This window comes from Balaenoptera musculus, chromosome 20, assembly GCF_009873245.2.
Source record: "Balaenoptera musculus isolate JJ_BM4_2016_0621 chromosome 20, mBalMus1.pri.v3, whole genome shotgun sequence".
In the NCBI taxonomy this organism is placed as follows: domain Eukaryota; kingdom Metazoa; phylum Chordata; class Mammalia; order Artiodactyla; family Balaenopteridae; genus Balaenoptera; species Balaenoptera musculus.
In genome coordinates this window covers 15,815,013-15,833,612 of record NC_045804.1, presented here as the reverse complement: position 1 = coordinate 15,833,612, position 18,600 = coordinate 15,815,013, and the positions used below count along the sequence as shown (strand labels likewise).

Here is an 18,600-nt window from a genome sequence, read left to right as displayed (position 1 = left end):
TGGGCTCCCTGTTTCCCTTCTCTCCACCACCCCTCTGCTTGCCTGGGCTCCACCATCCTTCAAGGCCCTTTTCTGCACCCCTTGGCTCTGGGGACCGCCTATTCCCCTGACTTCCTGGGCTGGTCAGGGGTGTTGCCCTCTCTTTCGGGCAGGCCAGGAGCATGGCCTTGGCCAGTAGACTGACTTCACCCTATAAACTTGGGGGCATCACTTAACTTCCCTGAGGTTAGGTTTCATGATGGTTTAATTTCTGTGTCAACTTGACTGGGCTAAATGATGCCCAGATAGCTGGTAAATCATTATTTCTGGATGGGTCTGTGAGGGTGTTTCTGGAGGAGATTAGCATTTGAATCAATAAACTGAGTAAAGAAGATGGCCCTCCCCAGGGAGGGTGGGCATCGAGGGCCTGAATAGAACAAAAAGGGAGAGTAAGGGCACACTTTCTCTCTGTTGAGCTAGGACATCCATCTTCTCCTGCCCTCAGCACTTCTGGTTCTCGGGCCTTGGGACTCGGACCAGGATTCATACTCTTGGCTCCCCTGGTTCTCAGGCCCAGGTTTAAACTGGAACCACATCACCGGCTTCCCTGGGTCCTCAGCTTGCAGATGGCAGATTGTGGGACTTCTCAAACTCCATAATCATGTGAGCCAATCCCTCATAATAAATCTCTTTCTATCTCTCTCTCTATATCCTATTAGCTCTGTTTCTCTGGAGAACCCTAATATACGTTTCCTCCCATGTAACATGGCGTTACTAATATCTGCCTCATAGGCTTATTGTGCGGATTAATGATAAATATAAAATGCTTATCCCCAGGCCCAGCTCCTAGGAAGTGCTCTTTAAGTGGCACACGTGGGCTCCTGTCACCTCAGTTTGACTTTTTCTGTATATGTCCTGCTGCCCCAGTAAGACTGAGCTCCAAGAAGATGGGCACTGTGCATTTTTCCTGTGTCCTCAACAACATAGCACATAGTTAATGGTTGGTAAAACTGCCTAAAGAGCCAAAGGCTTAGAAAGACCCTGTGTTGTATCCAGTGTGACTCAACCTCTAATAGGTTCTGGCAATATTTAGCCAGTTATAGAGGGGGGGAGATAGCCCTTTTCATCACTGTCTTATAATAAATGAGACTTGGTCCTTAGGGCACCTCGGGCCATGAGAAGCCCCACCGGCAGATCCCTGGGCTGCAGTGGTGTTGAATTGATGGTGCAGGTTGCAGTGATGTTGAATTGATGGTGCAGGTAGATGTCTGTTCTGTTGCATCTCTCCCCACCCAGACCTCACAGGAGGCACTCCTGCTTGCATGCGTAAATCCTTCATATAGTTTCCCAAAACCCAACATTGACTGATGTAAACCTGTAACAGTCTCAGGGTAGCTGCCTCAAACCCTGCCACATCTTACTGGGGGTTTGGCCTGTCAGAATGTTTACCCGACTGCCTCAAATTCCATCAAGCTCTCTATAAACCTTATTTTTAAAATATGCATTGTCCCTTCTTAGATGTTTCTCAGTACTGGCTCCTGGACAAATCTTTTATCTTCAGTCAACCTTAAAGTTCGGTTAAAAATAAAGACCCATTTTCTCATAGAATGATCAGGGCTTGGGGCTCCATTTGTGAACGGAGGAACCTGAGGCTTTAGGAATTTTGTGTACAGCATGGAGATATTTTCAACTTGAGTGGCTCTTCTAGGCTCTATTCACATTCAAAGATGCCCCTTTGTTTGGCTCTTGGATCTTGGATCTTGGTGGAATCTACTTGTTTGCAGTCCCTGAGTCTCCGTCTAACTGTGGAACAGATCAGAGAAGTGGGACAAGATTTTGATGTAATTCAAGGCTAGCTTTCCTAAACCCTATTGGCATCATAATTTATTTGGGGGACCCCCTTGGCAGCAACATCTTCAGTGGTCACTCCTGGTCTGAGAAGGGCGGGTCTTGAAAGTGGCACAGGAAGCCCGTCTTCCTCTTCCTTTCACCTTTTCCCCTCTCTCTCTCTCTTACCCTTTCTCAAATCTATTGAGGCATATTTTACAATTATACCACAGAGTTCGCCCATGTTAAGCGCACAGTTCAATGAGCGTTAGTAAATGCATCCAGTTGTGTGAACATAACCACGGACCAGCTTTTAGAACCCCTTTATCACCCCATAAAGTCCCCTCGAGCCCTGTGCAGTCAATCTCCGCTCCTCTCCCCAACCCCCAGCAACCACTGCTCTGTCTCTATAGTTGTACCTTTTCTAGAAATTGCCTTTCAGTAGAATCATACAGTATGCAGTCTTTCGTGTCTGGCTTCTTTCACTTAGTGTAATGTTTTTGCAGGTATCAGTAGTTCATTCCCTCCATCTTTTATTTTTTTTTGACCTATCTTTCTCTCCTTCTCTCTCTCTCTCTCTCTCTCTCTGACACACACACATACACACACACACTTTTCTTACTAAATTCTCTGCCCTTTTTGCGTCCTAACTCTTGATCTGGTCTTTGGGCCCTAAGACATAATTAGGAGAGAAGTGTGGAGTCCATGTACCAAAACTTCTTAAGTGGGCACCTACAGAGGGCGGCTGGCCAGCTAGCCTGTCCCTGCCTGTGGGGCCCCAGGATGTGTCATCCCTAGTGGCAGTGATGGTGGGGAGCAAGGAGAAGTGGAAGTTGAGGCCCTGAGCCTTTGTCCAAGGAGACTGGAATGAGCACAAAACGAAGCTGGGTGAATAAAGTCGGTTTACTGGTTCTACTCGGGGTGGAGTGAGGCCTGAATGGGCGCCCTCAGCAGGGGGACCTGAGGCCACAGGGCCCGCCAGGGCTGCTGGGTCCCCTTGGGCTTCTGGGCTGAGGGGCAGCAGCAGGGCAGCCTGCGGGGGCTCAGCAAGCCCAGGTCGCTTGGCCTGTGCTGTCTGGGACTAGGCTGGTCGCTGTTGCCGTCTGTAGATGCTCAAGCCGGACCCCACGAAGAGAGTGGCAGAAGGTTGAAAAAGATAATTGCCAACACATTGGTTTCAGTTTCAGTAGAGAGGAGGAGGAAGGGAGGCATGTGGGGACGTAGGGAGGGCTGCTGGGGGGAGAGATTTCCTCCCAGCTCCATGGCCAGCTCCCTTGCTAGACCTCTTGGCTGTTGCTTTCACAAATGCTACTTTCATTCCCATCTCTCCACTCGGAACCTGGAAAGCAAGAGCATCTCTCAGGCTGTGGAGCCACGGCAGGCCGTGGGATCTGGCATGGAGGGGCGTGGCATCTCTGCCCTTCCTGCCCCTCCTCCCCCAGCCCCAGTGACCCCCCACCTACCCACACACACGTGCACATGTGCGCTACAGTGCCCGGAACAGTGCGGAGAACAGGAACCCCAGTCTTTCAGAGATCAAATTGGCTGGAAGCAGAGGGTCATGTGATGGGAGGGAGGGCAGGAGGGCAAAGAGGCAGTGAGATGGCAGTGGGGTCAGAGTGGAGGATGTGGGGTGGGGTGCGGGCTTTTCTTTATTCTTGGGGAAAACTCTTGTTCTCAGTACATTTCTTTTCCCATTGGCCTGAGTGAGCACTCCCTGACTATTTGGAAGCGGTTTCTGACTGGTGAAGAAGGGCAGGGGAGCAGGAATAATTACTATCCCTCCATCCCTACCTGGACCCTCTCAGCATCTACCTCCACCACAAGGAGGCCCCAGCCCCATGAGCTGCCCCCATTCTTTCACTCCTGTTCTTTCCCCCAAATCTAGTTGCCTTGACTTTTATGTATGGCGGGGAGGAGCTCTGGCCCAGCCTTTGGCTTGAAGGCTCTCGAGCCTACTCCTGTCACACCTGTACTGGTGGCTGCCAGAGGCATTGTTCCCCTCCCTGGACTCGGACGTTGGTGTGGTGACAGTTATTCGTGCCAACTGGGGAGCAGTTGTCGGGGGGGCTGGGGTACAGAGCTGTGTGACAGGTTGTTAGAGCCAGGCGCACCCACCCAGGGACTCTCCCCAGCTGCCCTGACATCTGTGCCACCTGTGGCATTTTGTGTGTGGCCTCGGTTCCCAGGTGCAGGGGACAGGGTGAGAAGGTTGGCATGGGCACCACAGAGCCACAAAGAGGTTGGCTTCTCTTTGTGTCACCTGGTATGCCCTGATGTTTTGCCTTTTCCCCTCCCTGTTTACCTGCATCGAGCTAGGGCAGCAGGTCACAGCTGTGACTCAGCTCTGACAACCCAACTTAACAAAGCGCTGCCAACCAGGTGAGTCATGCCAGGCTGCCGCAGACCAAAGAAGGGTGGCCCCAGGGGGAGGGCGGGAGGCATGTGGATCTGCCTCTGGCTGCCCTGGCTCCTGTCTTGATCATGGCTCTGGCGGGAAGCCAGGCAACGGCGGCATCTGACCAGCGTGCCAGGACGGTGTTCTGTGCAGGGCTGCCCCTGCCAGCGTCGGGGGTGTGTGCAGGGCTCAGGGCAGGTAGAGAGGGCCTAGACCTGTTTCCAGGGGAGAACTGGCGGCCCCCATATTGGGACCGGGACGGGGGAGCGGTGGATCCTAGAGCTAGACCCAGCTTCCTGAAGAGGGATGTAAGTGACATCAGGGGACCATCTGCCTCAGAGCAACACGGGAAGGCAGGGTCCCCTCGGCGGAGACTCCTTTTTAAGCACCACCCCAGGGGTGCTCTTCTCCTGCCCTCTAGAGACGTCCCCCTTGCCTGGGGCTCAGGCTTGCAGCCGGGGTGCCCCTTCCCCATCCCCAAGCTGGGGTGTGGGTGGGAGGCTCTCCATCCTGCTCAGGGCCTCCCCGGGCAGCAGGGAGGCAGCGGCCCCCGCTGGGCACTAGGGGTCGCCCCTGCCCAGCCAGACCCTCCCGGGCGCGCCCGGCCGCAGCAGGTTTCCTCCAACCGGGAAGACCGCGGGCGCCTCCGGGGCGTGCGCTGGGGAGGGCTGCAGCCGGGCGCGGCGCCGAGACCCTGTCCGGTGCCTCGCGCCACCGAGTCGTCCTGGCCGAGGCGCGGGGGCGCTTTCCGGAGCAGGGGCTCTCGCCAAAGGCCGGGCGCAGAGGGGGTGCGTGCGCCCGCACACAAAGGTCCGTCCTAGACTTCACAGCTCCCTGCCCGCTCTCCCTTCCCGGCTGCCCGAGGGGGAGCAGCCGCTCGGGGTCGGCCCAGGCGACCGCGCCGGGGGTCGGGCCGGCCGCCCCGAGTGGCCCCAGGGCCTTGCAAGGGCGCAGGGGGGCGCTGGGCCCTCACCCGGCTCGGCTGGACCCCCGCGGTGGCGCCCGGGACTGCGACTCTGCGGGTTCCTTTTGTGAACGGAGGGAAGGGCCCTCCCCCCGTCTGAAAATGGTCAGCCCGGGTTCTCGGGACTGCGCGCCCTGAATAACAGATTGGGTGCTGTAGGGTCGTCATCTGGGCCCCACCCTGCGGAGCTCTGAGCTGGTTTAGCTTCTCCTGCAGACGGGTCTGTTGGGGGTTCCCAAAAGCATCACCGTGACCGGCTGCATCAGGACCAGGGGCCCACCCCATCACCTGAAACGGAATCTCTGGGAGGGGCCCAGGAGTCTGTATTTTTGGTAAGTTCCCCAGGTGATTCCCATGGCGAAGCCAGCGTGGCAATCGCTGTTCTAAACCTTTTAAGGCAGGCAGTTGTGAAATTTCTCACCAGAACAGCCTCTGGGGATGGAATTGTCACCCCCCAGTTCACTGTAATGTTTGTTCTCCCAGCTGATGGAGAAGTTCTTCCCAAGTCTGACTGCCAGCCTGCCTGCTTTAATGGAGCTCATTTTCTTCAGCTGGGTTTTCTATGGGATAATGAGCCTGCTTGAAGACAGCTGTCCTGCCTCCTTTGACTTTCCCCGACACCTGTTTTCCTTGTTCAACTTCTGAATTCAACAGGCCCACTTGAATGGGCCAAATAGTGAGAAAATCCAGTAAATCCAGTACTAGCTTGTGAATGACTGTTGTCCCCTCAGGGGCTCCCCAAGGGCTGGATGCTGGTGAATCCCAGCAAAGGGAAAGGAAAGAACCTGTAGCAAGTTGTCCTACGCCCAAGGAGACCGTCCTCCCTTTGTTGGCCTTTCCCCTCGCTTTCAGGATGAATTAAAATTCTTATCTCCTCTGCATCCAGCATACTTGGACATGCCTTCCCGATTGCTGCAGCTAGAGTTTCCCGAGCTTTGTGGGGTTATTTTTTGCCTCTGGGTGGTGGTCATTACTTCCTTCCACACCATTAGGTTCAACACAGTCACCGAAAGAGAGCAAATTAGCAAACACCCTCAACATGGCAGGACTGATCCCCAAACCTACTTTCATTTTCTTCCGGTCTGGGTTGTGGGTAATTTCTTGACAACTATGAGAAAGAAGACAATGAAAAATGAATCATTTTTCCAAAGCAATTGTGAACAGATGTCTAATTCCCTAGTCTCGGGGATGTTCTAGGAATCCCTTACGTCACCTTAAAGGGGCAGAGTAAATGCGTGGAGGTGCCGAGGGTAGTGTTGATATTCAGCACCTGTGGGGCTTAGGCTCATCCTAATGAGAGCCTCAGCCATAGCCCAGGTCACCGTCGCTGGTTCGGGGCTTCTAAATTTGGCAGTGTGAACAGACTTGCTTCCTTTCAGCAATTGATCTGAATAGCAGAATCCCATCCTGATGGTACGAATCACATTTGCAGGCCGTGGGGTGAAGGCCGTGCTAACTGGCCACTTGCCTCACCACTGGCTTTTAAACAATCGGTTGTATTCTCTGCCCGGCAGGAAGCAGCGGGCCCATCAGGGCTCTGGGCTCCCTCTTTGTTCTGACTTTATGGCCTTTTATGCCACAATAAGAAACACTGTGTACTCCATGGGAGCCCATTGTGCCAGGCTGCAGAGGGGCTTTGTGACAGGCTGGGGGACAAAACAAGGGGTGCTGGACACTGTTACTAGGGCAACTGCCTGGCCAGCGTGGAGGCAGCTGTGGCCCCTGGGTCCCTCTCACCAGAAGGCCAGGGGGAGGGCAGGAGAAGGATGCAATTTCTTCTAGAGCAGCAGTCCTGGTTACCTGGTAAATGATACATCAGGACTGTGCTAGCAACGGCCTCCATTTTCTCCAGGCTGCTAGGATGACCTCATCCTGCCTCTAGATTCCATGCCAGGGGATGGCATCTTTCTAAACCAACGCTCACACGCCACCAGGCAGCGCCGTCTTGGTGAGTAGGGAAGCTTTCCCAACTGTGGGCCAAGCCTGGGCCTTGCATCCTTTGGGTAGATTCGGTCCTCTGAGGCAAGGGTTTTCGGTTTTGTAGAAAAGGTGTGAATGGGGAGGGCCTAGAGTAAGTCCATCTAGCCTCACTCGTGAATGGGCCAGTGGGGTTTCAGAGCTACTTCAAGACCCTCCCTGCCCCCCAGGCCAGCCACTGCAGTCCCTTCCCCTCCCCTCCAGGTGAACATTTTCCTACAGGTCAGGTGTTAGTGCAGCGCACCTGGGGCAGAAGACAGAGGCGGGTGCTCACGCCAGGAGGGCATCATGGAAGGCCTGGGGTCCCTTCTGCGCTCTGCCTTTTGGCACACTGACAGGGATTCTATTTTACCTAACTTAGCGAATTAGGCACTTGAGGGGTTTAGGGGAGCTGCTGTGGGCAGGCAGGGAGAGGAATTCGGGGTCCCGGGTCATTTCATTGGGGGGAATGGAGAGTGTGGTACTGACGAATCCCAGGGCTAGGAGGAAGCCCAGGACAGGGGCCCCGGGGTGTAGGCCCTGAATACTGAAGTGTCCCGCGTAGGCGCTGAAAGGGAGAACGGGGAGGGAAGGCAAGCCCATTTAGCTTCACCCCGCAGGACAGCCCTGTGTCCCCATGAGACTAAAGGGTGAGCCCAGGTGGGATCAGGTGAGGCTGGTGGGGCGCTGTGTCCTCTGGAGATGCTCCCATCGTGAACAGCTGAAGTGAGAAAAGGCCACTTTCCTGCTGGGCATTTGCAGAGGATAACAGGCGGTGCTCCCTTCAGCCTGTACCTCACTCTGTGCCCACCTAAACCTGCCCCCCATCTCCAGTGCTCCCCACGTGGGCCCCCTCACCCTGTCCCAGGGCAGCAGCCGCCCCGCCGGGCTCTTCCCCCTCCAGCCCACCCTCCACAAGGCCGCTCCCGTTCTCTCTCGGAAACGCAGATCTCCCGGCCTGCCAGCCCCAGGCTAGAAAGCCTTCAGTGGCCTCCCAGAGCTGCACACAAACCCTCCACATCCTGCTCACTTCCTGCCAGCTCCGGCCACGCTCAACTCCTTGACTTTCCCAGACGTGCAAGTCTTTTCCTTTCGGAGCCTTTGCGTTCCCTTCTGCATGGAATGCCCTTCCCTCCCCAGCAACCCTGGTCCGAGATTCAAGCTCAAGCATCACCTCCTCAGCTGAGCAGTTGACAAGAGCAATAATGGAAGCAGCTTTGCCACCAGGCTCCCAAAGCAGTGGGAAGACTGAGGGCAAAGTGTACAACCTAACTGGGTTAAAAGCAAGCCCTCTGAAACGTCGGCTTGTGTCCCTGAAGGCCCTGCCTGGAGAGTCTGTCCTGGAGAAGGAGTGGAAGGAGGGGGTGAGAACGGTGGCCCTTCACATCCTCTAATTCTGTTCTGTGTTCCTCCACATATGGCTCCATCTCCTGTCGTAACACAAGGTACATTTTTTGATAATCTTGGTTACATGTCTGTCTCTTTAGAATCTTGAGTCCCTTTTAGGCAAAGCGTGTCTTTTTTTTTTTTTAATTAGTTAATTAATTAATTTTTGGCTGCGTTGTGTCTTTGTTGCTGTGTGTGGGCTTTTGTCTAGTTGCGGTGAGCGGGGACTACTCTTCGTTGCGGTGCGCGGGCTTCTCATGGTGGTGGCTTCTCTTTGTTGCGGAGCACGGGCTCTAGGCACATGGGCTCTAGGTGCACGGGCTTCAGTAGTTGTGGCACGCGGGCTTTAGAGCACAGGCTCGGTAGTTGTGGCGCATGGGCTTAGTTGCTCCGCGGCATGTGGGATCTTCCCGGACCAGGGATCGAACCCGTGTCCCCTGCATTGGCAGCCAGATTCTTAACCACTGCGCCACCAGGGAAGTCCCCAAAGCGTGTCTTGATCATCTTTATATTCCCAGAATCTAGTTTAGAACCTGGCACATAGTAGGCACGCAGAAAATCTTTGAATACATAAATATGCCTTGAACTTGGGAGTGTTCCTTTACCTAGAATACCTTTTTCGCTCCACAAATTTGTACTATCACTTTCTCCAAAACATAACTCAAGACTCGCCTCCTGGAAGAAGCAGGTATTGGTTCATTAGTTCATTGTTTGAGCATCAGAAGGTTACTGAGCACCTACTATGTGCCAGGCATTTTCTAGGCACTGGAGGACTGTGGTGTACAAAAGAGATAAGGGGTCCATGTCCCAAGTTGCCAGTGACCACATCCTCCCCCAACCCTGCCTCTGCAACCCTTAGCAGACCACATCCTTATCTGGCAGTTTAGCAAAATTTACAAACTTTAGCAAGTTTGTAATCACTCAATGCTCCTGGCACCATAGTGCCTGGGACTTGGTCAGCAGTCAGACGTGATTCACTGTGTGCCCAGCATCATGGGAGACAAGTGTAGAAGATCTGGCTTTGCCTTCAAAAAGCTCATGGCCTCACTGGGGAGAAATATTATTTGTTTATAGGATCACTGGAAACCCCAGGAAGCCACAGTCAGGGAAGATCTTGGGTTGTCAATATCACAGCCTCTGGGAATTCAGTGGGTCCGTTGGTTCTCTTGACCAAGGGCTACTTTCTGATTATTAACTGGTTTTCTAAATATGTGAGTCACATCTTCCCACTTGATCATAAGCTCCTCAAAGAAAGGGACATCATGGTATCATGTTTGGTAGCCACTTTCCCAGATTCCCATCTCAGCATCTGATACAGGCCAGGGCATGAATAAAGGAGTGAATGAATGATCACTACCGTTGACAGGCACTCATCACTGGGTGTCTTATTGAGAAACAACCAGAAGCCTGGCACGAATGGGTTTTTTAGTTCTGGTAGGTAAAGGAGAGGGAAGGAGGGTTTCTTTTCCATCGTAGAGCCTCTCTTTTGCTAAACGGTACCCTTAGAGTATGAGTGTTTTCTACAAGAAAATACTGAGACTCAAATCCAGAAGAGTATGAATTTGACAGAAGCCACTTGTTTTCCAAGTTCCATTCGGGTACCTCTTTTTTTTTTTTTAATTTTTTAAAAAATTAATTAATTTATTTTTGGCTGTGCTGGGTCTTCGTTGCTGCACGCGGGCTTTCTCTAGTTGTGGCGAGTAGGGGCTACTCTTTGTTTCGGTGCGCGGGCTTCTCATTGTGGTGGCTTCTCTTGTTGCGGAGCGTGGGCTCTAGAGCGCAGGCTCAGTAGTTGTGGCTTGTGGGCTTCAGTAGTTGTGGCTCACGCTCTAGGGCACAGACTCAGTAGTTGTGGTGCACGGGCTTAGTTGCTCCGCGGCATGTGGGATCTTCCTGGACCAGGGCTCGAACCCGTGTCCCCTGCATTGGCAGGCGGATTCTTAACCACTGCGCCACCAGGGAAGCCCCTCGGGTACGTCTTAACTGATTCTTTGTGCTGGATATTGCTTGGTGGTTTAAATGGGTGAGATCTATTTCAGGGAATCTCAAATTACAGGTAAGCTTGTGGGGAGAGAAGAGTGTTGCCCTGTCCCTTCTGCTTCCTTCCTCTCTGGCTCCCGGCCTGCTCCTGGCATCACTTACTGCTTCTCTAGGATGGTTTTTACCAGAACGTTCTCTAGAGTCAATGCTTTAGGGCCTAGGTTTTCATCCAGTGGGTTGTACTGCTTGTTGCCTTCTTGTGTGTGCTTTGCAGTCCTGGAGGCTTATGTCACTTGCGTTTGTTTGCTGATGTTGTGGCCATCTGTAACCTCTATCAAACCCTAGGTGCTTTGAAGTTCAGTGTGCAGTAAAAAGTTCATTAAAAAGATGTGGAATCATGAAAATGAGGTTACAGACATGTTAAACAAAGGATCATTTCCTGCTTCCTGTACTTCTTTCTCAAAAAAATGTATTTCTCTGAGGAATTTATGTCACCACTAAAACTACGGAAGAGTGAAAGGAAGGACAGGCCTGGGTCAGAAAGAGGGTGAGATTCCTGAGGAGACAATTTTGGCAAAGACCCAGCCTGTTGTCTTAATTGAGAGCTTAGGGTCTAAGGGGAGAATTGAAGCCAGAAAGATGTAGGGACAGATCTCGAATTCTTTTTGTTTTTTTTTAATTTATTTATTTTATTTATTTATGGCTGTGTTGGGTCTTCATTTCTGTGCGAGGGCTTTCTCTAGTTGCGGCGAGCGGGGGCCACTCTTCATCGCGGTGCGCGGGCCTCTCACTATCGCGGCCTCTCTTGTTACGGAGCACAGGCTCCAGACGCGCAGGCTCAGTAGTTGTGGCTCACGGGCCCAGTTGCTCCACGGCATGTGGGATCTTCCCAGACCAGGGCTCGAACCGGCGTCCCCTGCATTGGCAGGCGGACTCTCAACCACTGCGCCACCAGGGAAGCCCCTCGAATTCTTATGGCTAATGGTTTGAACCCGGCGTTTCTAGTGGGGATGGCTCCAAACGGATCGCCTCGGCCTCCAGTGGTGCGAGGTCTGGGGCCGTGTAGGGAGCGCTTGGAGCCAGTGGGGTCCAACCTCCAGGCAGTGACTGGTGCCGACAGGTGCTTCTTGCCCACTTGAGGTAGAAGAGGAGAGACACAGAGAGGAAGGCGAAGAGAAGGAGAGGTACGTGGGATAAGGGGGGCAGAGCGTCACTAAAGCTGCCTCGCGGCCCCATCACTGGCTTGTCCACTGCCATACTGGCTTTCTTTCCAGTGGTGACCTTCTGATGTGAGCAGAGGTTGAGTTCCAAGCCTCAAGGGGTGTACGGGGAACCCCAAACACTAAAAAAATATCAGCGCCTGGCATGGCTTTAAGGTAAGGGAGGTGCCCCTGTGCTGCCAGTGGTCTTTCCTGGCCTGGCCACAGGGAGGCATTTAACCAGGAGGGCAGTCCCTTGGGGCTCAGGGTTCTGACTTGACAACAGCCAAGTGTACTTGTACATTTCAGAGGTCGGCCTGTCCGTCTCCTGCATTCTGGTAGAGTAGCGGATCTAGGCTTCTCGCTCCACGCCACAGGGCCTCCTGGAGGGCCTCGGTTCTCTTATGAAAGGAAGGGCAGTCACAGATGATCATTTCTGGTAAATACATTGTCACTTCTCTAATGACAGATGGGACCCCATCAGCACCTTTGTTTCTTGGCATACACACACACAGACGCTGGAATAACACACCCTAGGATCCAAAGCAAAATAAACAGCTTCCCTGGCTGGGGGCAGGGAGGGTTCGTGTTTCTCATGGACCCTCCTTGCTTGGGCAGTGGGCATCCACACGTAATGCACACCCAGACCCCGCAACCTTGCGGGCCTCTATTCTGGGGGGCAAATATCCCTAGAGACTCGCTTGCTTATACGACCATTAATGACCATTTAATTACGACTCATGTTTAACAATTACGTGACTGTCACTTACTTTTCAGCCAGAGGGCCACTGTGCCTACACCTAGCAGCCACTAAGTCTTAGTCTAATGATGACAGTGCCATATCCCACCAGCTGACCTTGAGCACCTCAGTGGATGCACATCTAATAAACGGCAAGGCAAGGTTAGTGGGACTGCTGCCAGACGGTCCAGGCAGGGCCGGACTCACCCTCTCTCTTGCATCCTGATTGTGGTTGAGTCTCATGAGTTCTGCAAACCTCTGTTCATAGAGACGAAGCAGCAGCACCAGGCACAAGCCTGAATTCATCAGCTCATGTTGTGCCTACATGTGGACAAGGAAACTCTTAAGTTCATCTGTAAAATATACATGGTCTAAATCATGGGGTGGAGGGTACAAGGCCAAGAGGGGACAAGAAATAGGACAAGAGCCCGAGCCCCAAGGCAAGCCGTGTCCTGGAGGACCAGAGAACAGAGCAGAAGGGGAATCCAGGGCGGAGGCCGGGCAGCCATCCTGGAATCCTTTACTGCCTAGTGGAAGATGCTTGAAAAGGCTCCAGGCTTAGTCCCAGGCCGTGGACATTTACTGAGCAGTTTCCTGCCACGGCCTTGAGCTGGGTGTTTGGAGAACACAGGGCAAAACGTCTCATCTCCCTGCTGGGACCCCTTCCTGTGATGTGGGAGAGAGCGCCTCATTCATAAATGGCTCCAGTAGCAGCTGGATGTGTCAATGGCCACGAGGGAGATGCAAAGGGGAAGAAAGAGACTGGTTGCGTGTGACGTGGGGGGTGGCATCTTTGGTCCTTAAAGGATGGGAGGGACTTTGGTAGGTGGCTATGGGGGGGGCGTTCAGGGCCTTTCAGACAGAGGCACTGCATGCTGGCAAACACACAGAGGGCAGAGCGTATGTTGGGCAAAATTCTCTACTCACTGATGTGGCTGGAGTATATGGGGAGGGTGTTTGTTTTGAATTTTTAACAAATCTTGGCATGGGCTGGGGAGATGGAAAGGTGGGACCATGTTAGGCAGAACTGAGGTGTTTGGGCGTCATGCTGTGTATATGTATGTGTGTAGCTGCTGGCCTCTGAGTAGAGAGGTAAACACGGTGAGATGTGTGTCTTAGGAGGGCAGACTTGTCTGTAGGAGAATCTGGGGCACAGGTGCCACGGGGGTGGGAGGGGGCACTTGATTTGCCTAGATCCCTCGTTTGCCCAGAGAAAGGGCCTCAGGCCTTAGTTCTGTACGTTTCTGCCTTTACAGATGGGCTTAACGATGGTCTCACCTAGGGGCTCCCCGACTCCCCACCCGCCCTGGCTGTTCTGTTATCATTTAACCCCCAGAGCGTGCTTGCCCTGTGGACCTCAGGGCCTTTGCGCTCGCTCTTTCTTGTGTGGTCTGTTGGCTTGTTTTGGTGCTTCTGTTGTGCAGATGCTCCTCTGCCACTCTCCACCTTTCTAAGGTTGTGTGCATGACTTCCTTTATAGCTGTCACAGTGTCACCTCTTTGCAGAAGACTTCCTGATGATCCTCATTTGATCTAGTCATTCCTCCCTGAGTCCTAAGCATTTGTCTTTACTCTGGACGCAGCATTTTGCACTTGTTAATGTTTTTGCTTTTTCTCGGTGGGTGGGGTGGGTTGTATTTTTCTCACTGGTGCTGAGAACACAGGGAGGTTCCCAGGGAGGATCTGGCTGTCTGGCTGACCACGGTGCCTCTGTCCTCGGCTCCTTTGGCCGTCTGTCCTCCAGAGCCTCACCCTGTGGACCTGCATCGACCCTCAATAAATTCGTGGATTAGTGATGACTCCTCCTTGCCTGCCACTTTACTCCCCCATCTGTCCTCATGTCCAATCTCCAGGGTGGGAGGGTCGGGGATGGGCCAGACGGTGCTCAGGAAGCCCTGGGGGAGTAAAATCCCCAGCAGAGGGCATGGCCCTTGACATCACCCTTGGGAAAGGTCGGCACCATGACCATTTTCCCAGGAGAACCGAAGCTCAGACTTGACCCAGTGAGCATCTCAGTGCCTCCTCCTTCCTTCTTCAGTGGCCCGAGGTGCTTCACAGGCCCATCATCCTGTTCTCATCCTGTCGAGGGCAGCTCAGGAAGCTGGCGCAGAACACACCTCTTCCAGGATGAAACAGCTGCCAGAAAAGGTGCCCAAGCTGAGCAAAGATCGATGCGCTCTTCCTTCTGCATCGGGGCCAGCTCCAGATCTTGGTGACCGCTGGCCCCAAGGTCACTGCTCGAGACCCCTCCACCACCCCACAGACCCGTCTTTAAAGGCTCTAGTCAACTATCCTTAGCGGTTTGCCTCCTATTTTAGCCTTTCTCTCCTGACCTTGGCCTAGAGCAGGCAGAGAGCTGGTTGCTTGTTTCTACTTTTTTTCTGTGTTAAGGGCCTTCTCCCATCTTTCCCAAGAGCTGGTGCCTCCTTTGCGGTCTTTCTCAGGAGCCACCGCCTCTGGGAAGCCTTCCCAACCTACCTACTGTTTAGCTCCTCCACACAAGCCAAGCCTTGTCCCTCATTCGCTTTTCCTGGTGCGGCGGCCTCCCATGAGCTCCCAATGGCTCCCTCTCCCCTGCACTCACTTCGCCAGGAAGCCTTTCTGCTCACAGACACTCCGATGCATAATGGCAAATCAATCAGCTAGAAAATGGCTTGGAACTATCAGGTTTGTCACAGCGTTCAGGGAAATCATTTACTTTTTATGACTCCATAAGACCCGGAGGCATGCAGATGGGAAAATATCCACTAATGTTTTCTGCAGATCATTTGAAAAGTCACTTCCAGCAGATTGTGTCTCTTCTCTGGTCTGTGGGAGGGAACCTGTTACTCGGTGCCATAAATCTCACTGGCCCGGCTCCTTTATGTGTACCCTTTGCAGAGCCTGTGATGCTGGACAAAAGGGCCGGGCCAGCCAATCGGTGCAGGCGTTTCATAGTCAGCTCAGAGTCATCCTTTATACTCTGAGCCACAAGTGGGAGGGATTTGTTATCAGAAAGAGTTCCGTCCGTGGTATTTGTTCGGTAAGGGCAGAATGAGCTAGTTTTTGGAGCGTTATTTATTGGAGCTGCTCCCTCCCCTCCCCTCCCTAACCCAGTTGCATCACCCTTTGCTGCCCACATGCAGCAGCAGAGGTGGGGATGGGCGTTGGGAGACTTTCAGGGGAGGGAGAGGCATGTGAAGCAGTGGACAGGGGCTTGGGAGCGCTCAGCCCACCTGCCACATGTTTTTCTTCCTATTCTCCTGCCCCTTCATTTTGTTAAAATTCATTTCAGTCAAGAGATTTGCTACGGATGGAAATTCTCAACACAATCCGCTCGAAGAAACAGACAGCCTGGCTGAACGTTCTGTCAAGTCTTCAGATATGTTCATGGAATGCTCCCAGGTGTGAAGGTGATTAGGTGACTGTGTGTGTCCGAGGACATCTGTCTGAGGCCAAGATGGAGCGAGTCAGGCCTGTGCTTCTGAGCAATGACAGCCAGAGGCCCTCTGAGCCCCTCCTGTGCGGCAGGGCCAAGATGGCAGGAGCACGTCTCCGTCACACAGGGGGCCTGGGCCCCCAGGATAGGCAGCCTGGGGCCACCGTGCCCTGCGATGTTGGGCAGACTTTTAACTGTGCATGGACAAAGGGACTCCATTTATAAACGGGGAGAAGTAGCCTCTGTTCTGCCTGTTTCTCAAGGCATTATGGCAAAATGAGCTAAAACGACATGGTATTTCACAAAACCGAGAAAACATCCAACAAGAGGCAAGAGCTAAAGCTAGGATTCAGGGCAAGGACCACATGTGCCTTGCCTGCTCCTGTGCTCCTAGTGCCTGGCCCATGTCTGGTATATGATATGTGCTGCTATATGATATGTGCTCAATAAATATATGCACGGATGAAAGAATGAGGAAAAGAATGTATAATTTTGGACCAGTGATGACTATCGACTCTAGTGGCCCCAACTTTAACATGTATCAGAATTACTGAAAAGGCCTTTTAAAATGCAGTTGCTGGGCACCCCTTTCCCCAGATTCTTATTCAGTGGGTCTGAGTGGGGCCCAAGAATGTGCCTTTCTAATGAATTCCTAGGTGATGCTATGCTATTGCTAGTGGTCTGGGGACCACCCATCTTTGAGAACCCCTGCTTTAAACTAAGGATCAACAGTTGGTAGCCAGTAAGCTGAATCTGGCCTGTGGATGTGCTCTGGCTGGAAGGAAGGAAGGAAGGAAAGAAGGACAGACATGAACTTCTTCCGTTGAAGAGAGTATTCGCAATTTTGTCACAATGGCCACCACTCCCAATTGATGCCACTTGGGAGATTCTGATCATTCGTTATCTGCCTGGCCTCTATGGCATTTGAGTGTACAATCTGTGACCTCAACTTTTCTTAAACCTGTTTTCTCCTGGTCCATTTTGCAACCTGGAATGTTCCTTGGAGCTCTACCTGTTGCCATCCAGGAGTTCTTCCTTCCACTCAGAAACCAAATCAAGCAACCAGTCAATCAAGCATGAGTCCCACGTCCAGGTTAAAGTGCACACACATGGGAAGATGTGGAGTTGCTTCACGGCAGCACACTGGGAGGTGGGCAGTGGGTGTGGAATGCCTGCTGGGCTTAATTTTCAGGCGTCTTTGAGTTAGGGCGGGGGTGAACTGCTGCCAGCCAGTGCCTGGACCACTAGATGCCCGTAGCCCAAGGTGCTTAGTCCAGGTCCTGGGGCCCCCCCCACCCAGCTACTTTAGCCTCCGGGGGGCCACTCTCCAGGCCTATAGGAGCTCCTCATCTAGCTGCTCAAAGTCTGGTAACAAGCCTTGACCCTACGGGGTCCAAGGGAACCGCTCAGTGTCTGAGAGATGGAGGGATAATCGGATTTCAGTGTTAGAGGCCACGGGCAGCAATGAACCAAACCAGGGAAACATACACTAATCCAAGCCCACGCACACCTCAGAGACCATTGATAGTGCTGACCGGGCGCCTCCTGGGTGTGTCCACAGTCTATGGTCAGATACTGAGTGAGGTGTCTGTCTCCCACGTGAGCAGAGGGTTTTGCCCTCAAGAGCCTCTGTGTGGAGGGCTCACTCCTCTTTTTCCTCTCCGGTCCTCAATGGCTCTTCTGTGGGGAGGGTCTCTCTGGTCCTGAGAGCAGGTCAGGCCTCTCTGCGCTGTGTCCACAGCTGCTCGTCTACCCCCTGCTCTGACCCTCCCACACCAGGGTCACTGCCCGCCAATCTGCTTCCCCGCGAGACGGCAGTGACTGTGTTGACCTTGGGCACTGCTGTGTCTCCCAGCACAGTATCTGGCATACAGCAGGCGCTCAACATGTGTCTTAAAAGTTAATGAGTTAAATTTCTTTGTTATGTGTATTTTTCCACACTTAAAAAAAAAATAGGGCTTCCCTGGTGGCACAGGTTGAGAGTCTGCCTGCCAATGCAGGAGACACGGGTTCGAGCCCTGGTCTGGGAAGATCCCATGTGCCGCGGAGCAACTAGGCCCGTGAGCCACAACTACTGAGCCTGCGCGTCTGGAGCCTGTGCTCCGCAACAAGAGAGGCCGCGATAGTGAGAGGCCCGCGCACCGTGATGAAGAGTGGCCCCCACTTGCCACAACTAGAGAAAGCCCTCGCACGAAAACGAAGACCCAACACAGCCAAAAATAAATAAATAAATAAATAAAATTAAAAAAAAATAATAATAAATAAATAAATAAATTGACCCCTGGTCCCATCCCAGACTAATTAAATCAGAATCTCCAGGGCTGAGCCCAGGCATCAGAAAAAAAAAAAAAAAGACATGCAGCTAAATGTTAATTTCAATTATGGGAGACTTTTGTGTGTTTGTGATTTTTATAACTAAGGAAAAGCAAAAAAAAAATCTAAATGTGAAAAATGCACAAGAAAATAAGTTAGTGAGTTAGTTTGCTAGTTAGTTAGTTGAGGTTAAGTGCAGGCCAGCCTGAGCGGAAACCAGTTCTAAGCCTCTTCTGGTTTTGACCCTCTCTTGGTACATGTCTGCGTTTGGCATCAGCTACCCCACTTCTCAAGAAGGGAACCCATTTGCCAAGGAGTGAATGGCGTTGAGGGTTGGCTAAGTGGGCCCAGAGGAGCCAAGGTTTGGGAGTCGGAAGAAGGGCCTGGACCTCGGAAGCACAGGTGTGCACATCAACCTCCTGGCCAGGCCAACGGTCTCCCA

General features: G+C 52.8%; 1 protein-coding gene across 1 annotated transcript in view; it reads right to left on the bottom strand.

Annotated features, from left to right (window-relative positions):
- Positions 1 to 3,083: 3,083 nt before the first annotated feature.
- The window catches only part of MARCHF10 (membrane associated ring-CH-type finger 10), an 83,268-nt gene continuing 67,751 nt past the window's right edge, over positions 3,084 to 18,600 (bottom strand). Inside the window, exons 8-10 of the mRNA XM_036835510.1 lie at positions 12,636 to 12,749; positions 6,234 to 6,276; positions 3,084 to 3,145 (exon numbers count right to left, since the gene is read on the bottom strand). Of these exons, the coding sequence (XP_036691405.1) occupies positions 3,084 to 3,145; positions 6,234 to 6,276; positions 12,636 to 12,749 (219 nt within the window). The remainder of the gene's footprint in view (positions 3,146 to 6,233; positions 6,277 to 12,635; positions 12,750 to 18,600) is intronic.